This window comes from Neltuma alba, unplaced genomic scaffold, assembly GCF_004799145.2.
Source record: "Neltuma alba isolate B1F8T4 unplaced genomic scaffold, ASM479914v2 tig00012161_pilon, whole genome shotgun sequence".
Lineage (NCBI taxonomy): Eukaryota > Viridiplantae > Streptophyta > Magnoliopsida > Fabales > Fabaceae > Neltuma > Neltuma alba.
Window position 1 is genome coordinate 171,412 of NW_021636708.1, and position 3,559 is coordinate 174,970.

Below are 3,559 nucleotides of genomic sequence, written 5' to 3' on the forward strand. Positions count from 1 at the left end.
GGGGAATCGCCAATCGGGGGAGGGGAGTGAGCAAGAGGCGACGCGCGACAGTGAATACCAGCCCGAGTCTGTGAGGGTGAGCCTTGAGGTTAAATAATATATTTTACAAAAAACATATTTACTTATTTTATTAATATATATACGTTTTAATTTTAATTATTTTATTAATATATATACATATTTAATTATTTTATTAAATCATTTTGCAAAAAAACATATTTATTTATTTTATTAATATATATACGTATTAATTTTTGTATTAATATTATTTATTTACTTCAAATAAACATATATGGGATAATTAATATATAAGTCCTTATAGTTTCAACTGGTTTTTAATCAGGTCCCTATAATTTTTTTTTCTTTTTATCAGGTCCTTATACTTTCATATATTTTTAATCAAGTCCTTATAATTTTTTTTCTTTTTATCAAGTCCTTATTGTTTTACTTTGTTTTTAATTAGGTCCTTGTAGTTTTTATTCTTTATTTTACAAATAATAACATTTTAAAAATAATAAATTATTGTAACAATCTTATGTTAATATTCTTTTAAATTTTTAGTTAAACAAATATATTATTTATTTTCAATTCAAATTTTTAAAATTATAAAATTCAAATTATAATAATAAATTTTTCTAAAATTAAAATATGATTATAAATAATTTATATTTAAGTATAATTATTATTCTGATTATTTATTAATTACTAAATGATTATATTAATTATTTTGTCCAATTATATAATTATTAATTTAAAAATGAAATTAATTTTAAAGAATAAAGTTAATAAATAATTTTTCAAAAACTACAAAGCACCTAATTAAAAAATAAGTGAAACTATAAGGACCTGATAAAAAGAAAAATAAAAGAAGGACCTAATTAAAAACACACGAAAGTAAAAGGATCTGATAAAAAGAAAATTTTTTATAAGGACCCAATTAAAAATCAGATGAAACTATAAGGACCTGGAGATTAATTATCCCAACATATATTATGAAATATATCTTATATGTAATTATCATTTAAACTTATGTCCTTTTTAGTAATTTCTACATATAAAAAAGCACTTATGACAACAACTATCCAAACACTCTCACTTTATCAGAATCACTTTTTCAGAAAAGCTATTCTTTCAAATCTATTCTTTCAGAATCTATTCTCCAGAAGATATTCTCCAAACCATGGTTTGGCTTCATCCAAACACCTTTGGAATCCAAAACTATGGTTTCAGAAGAAGTGAATCTATTCTGCTTCTGGCTCAAATTGGAGAGTATGATTGTGCCTATCAGAGCAGATCTCAATAATAATATGACTTCAATATCCCTCAATTAATTTTTTATAAACATATTAATCTTATATCTTATAAATATATATACACATATTAATTATTCATTAATTATATTATCTTATGTATTATTAATTATGTTGGTAAAAAATATATTATTAACAATTTTATTCCTTCAAATTAAAATATATCATAAAATCTATCTTTTATGTAATTATCATATTAAATTATGTTTTTTTTAGTAATTTGTATATATAAAAAGTGTTTCTGATAACAATTGTCCAAACACTCTCACTTCGTAGAATCACTTTTTCATAAAATCTATTCTTCACAAAATTTTTATTCTCCCCAAAATCTATTCTCCAGAAGCTATTCTCTAAACCATAGTTTGGTTTTATCTAAACACCACTTTAGTTTTACATTTAAAAAATGGCAACCATTTTATTTAATTTCTCGCTGAACCTAACGCTGAACAAGATGGAGGGATGACCAGTGTTTCACAAGTACTCTTGTCCTGATCGACAGAGTGATATATAGTTAGCCATGCAATATGTTTGCAGAAGTTACATTTTTACCGCAAAAAGGTAACTCAGCTCCCTTCAGTTCAGAAAACGGCTGTAACATGCTATATATATTTTGGCTTTCTCTACAAGAAATTGCAGCCACATGTATATACGATGCAACGAACTGTTTTCCCACCATATAAGCAACAAAAAAGCAAAGAGAAATATGCAGATTAAGAAACTGAAAGAGCTAGCTAGTTGGGATAAAAGGAACAAAAACAAGATTCAAATTATTCTTTGTAACACTCTAGAACTTGTGATTGGATTCAGAAGAGACTGGTAGCTCAGCGAAATCCTGTGTTTTGGCCGCAGGAGCACTGGAAAGGGTGATAGGTTGCTCTTTTCCTCCTGGTTTAGAAGAAGCATCGCCATACCATATCATTCCCACTATTGCCACCACCATTCCCAAAACCACCTGCACACTTAGACCCTCTCTTCCGAACAAACTGAATCCCAAAATCAGAACCAGAATCGTCTTCATATGCCCTATCACCTGGAATGATACAGCCGTGAACCTCCCAATGCAGATGAACTGGCTCAGGTTTGTCCCAACCGCGATGCTGCAAGACACAATGGTCAACAGCTGCACACAGCAAGAGCAACAACGTTTGATCAATATCAACTCACACAAAACGACGTAATGACTCGCACGTAGGACTTCGTAATCTGGAAAGAAACTCACTATGGGTGTCACGCTATAGTCATAAGCATCAACTCGTTTGTTGGTCAGCCAGTAGTCCAGAAAAGGACCTAACGCAAGCAGACTCGCTGCCTGTGCCGGTGCCGTGTGGCCTAACAAGTTCAATGATCCAAGAGAGTGTTTCTTCTGAAGAGAATGCACATACTGCACACAACACATCGTAAAATATTAAATATGCAATGTACGTCGTACGTGTTGATCTGTTGCCGGAATCTTGTAAATTAAGATTCTTTGTGATTAGACTTGGTGCTGTGCTAGCTTTACTTACATATTGCTGAAGTGCGGTGCTCCAAACAGCGACCGAAGCTGCTAAGAGGCCCCTGGCATTCACGCTTACATCGGTGACTGTGCAAACGGCAACGCCCAACAAAACCAATGCTATGCTCAGCTTTGTGTCCCTCGAGTATCGCACCTTGTCCAATATAACCTCCAGGAAACAAGATACCGGGATCATACTCAGCTTAGCTATCTGAAAATATTTTCATCTCAAAATTAATAAAATAACTCTGTGAATCAATCATGAAACCTTTAATTTGTCTCACATAAGGGTCGAAAATCTGATAATTTTCTATCGAGTAATTACCTGATAGAATCCAACGGAGTTCCACATCAGACTCACATTCATTCCCACGATGGATAGATTGGAAAACAGCACAAATTTGATGAGATCAGATAATGGTAGATGAGAGGTCTGGATATAACCCAGCCGCTTGAGGACGGTCGTCAACAAGGTTGTTGTGGCAAAATGCAGACCGGTTAACGTTGTAGCTGCATGCGTATATATGTACTGGTTTTATTGTGGCGGATCAGCTCAGAACGCAATCGTATAAAAATGACATGACGAGGACAAGTTAATGTGTGGTGAGAAGGCGATACCAAAACTAAAACCATGGGTAGCCATGAGGGTTTTATTGACCATGATTATTCCGACAGAAGTGACCACATTGAACATCCATGACGCCGCATCAACGACGGCTTTCCTACCACCCTTGCTTGCAGAAGACATATTGAG

The 3,559-nt window shown here is 32.6% G+C and overlaps 1 protein-coding gene across 1 annotated transcript; it reads right to left on the reverse strand.

Moving 5' to 3' along the window:
- Positions 1-2,094: 2,094 nt before the first annotated feature.
- Positions 2,095-3,559, reverse strand: LOC114723913 (UDP-rhamnose/UDP-galactose transporter 4-like). The gene is made up of 5 exons (XM_028910165.1): positions 3,424-3,559; positions 3,131-3,315; positions 2,816-3,016; positions 2,530-2,691; positions 2,095-2,430 (listed from the first exon to the last, which is right to left on the reverse strand). The coding sequence occupies exons 1-5, from the start codon at positions 3,551-3,553 to the stop codon at positions 2,095-2,097; spliced, it is 1,014 nt and encodes a 337-aa protein (XP_028765998.1). The 5' UTR covers positions 3,554-3,559.

What these genes read in the sequence shown, in the direction of transcription:
- LOC114723913 (XM_028910165.1), bottom strand. Translation starts at nt 3,553, where the DNA reads ATGTCTTCTGCAAGCAAGGGTGGTAGGAAAGCCGTCGTTGATGCGGCG. An exon ending in ACTCCGTTGGATTCTATCAG is followed by an intron (nt 3,017 to 3,130) that starts GTAATTACTCGA and finishes AAATATTTTCAG; the next exon opens with ATAGCTAAGCTGAGTATGAT. An exon ending in ACTATAGCGTGACACCCATA is followed by an intron (nt 2,431 to 2,529) that starts GTGAGTTTCTTT and finishes TGCTGTGTGCAG; the next exon opens with CTGTTGACCATTGTGTCTTG.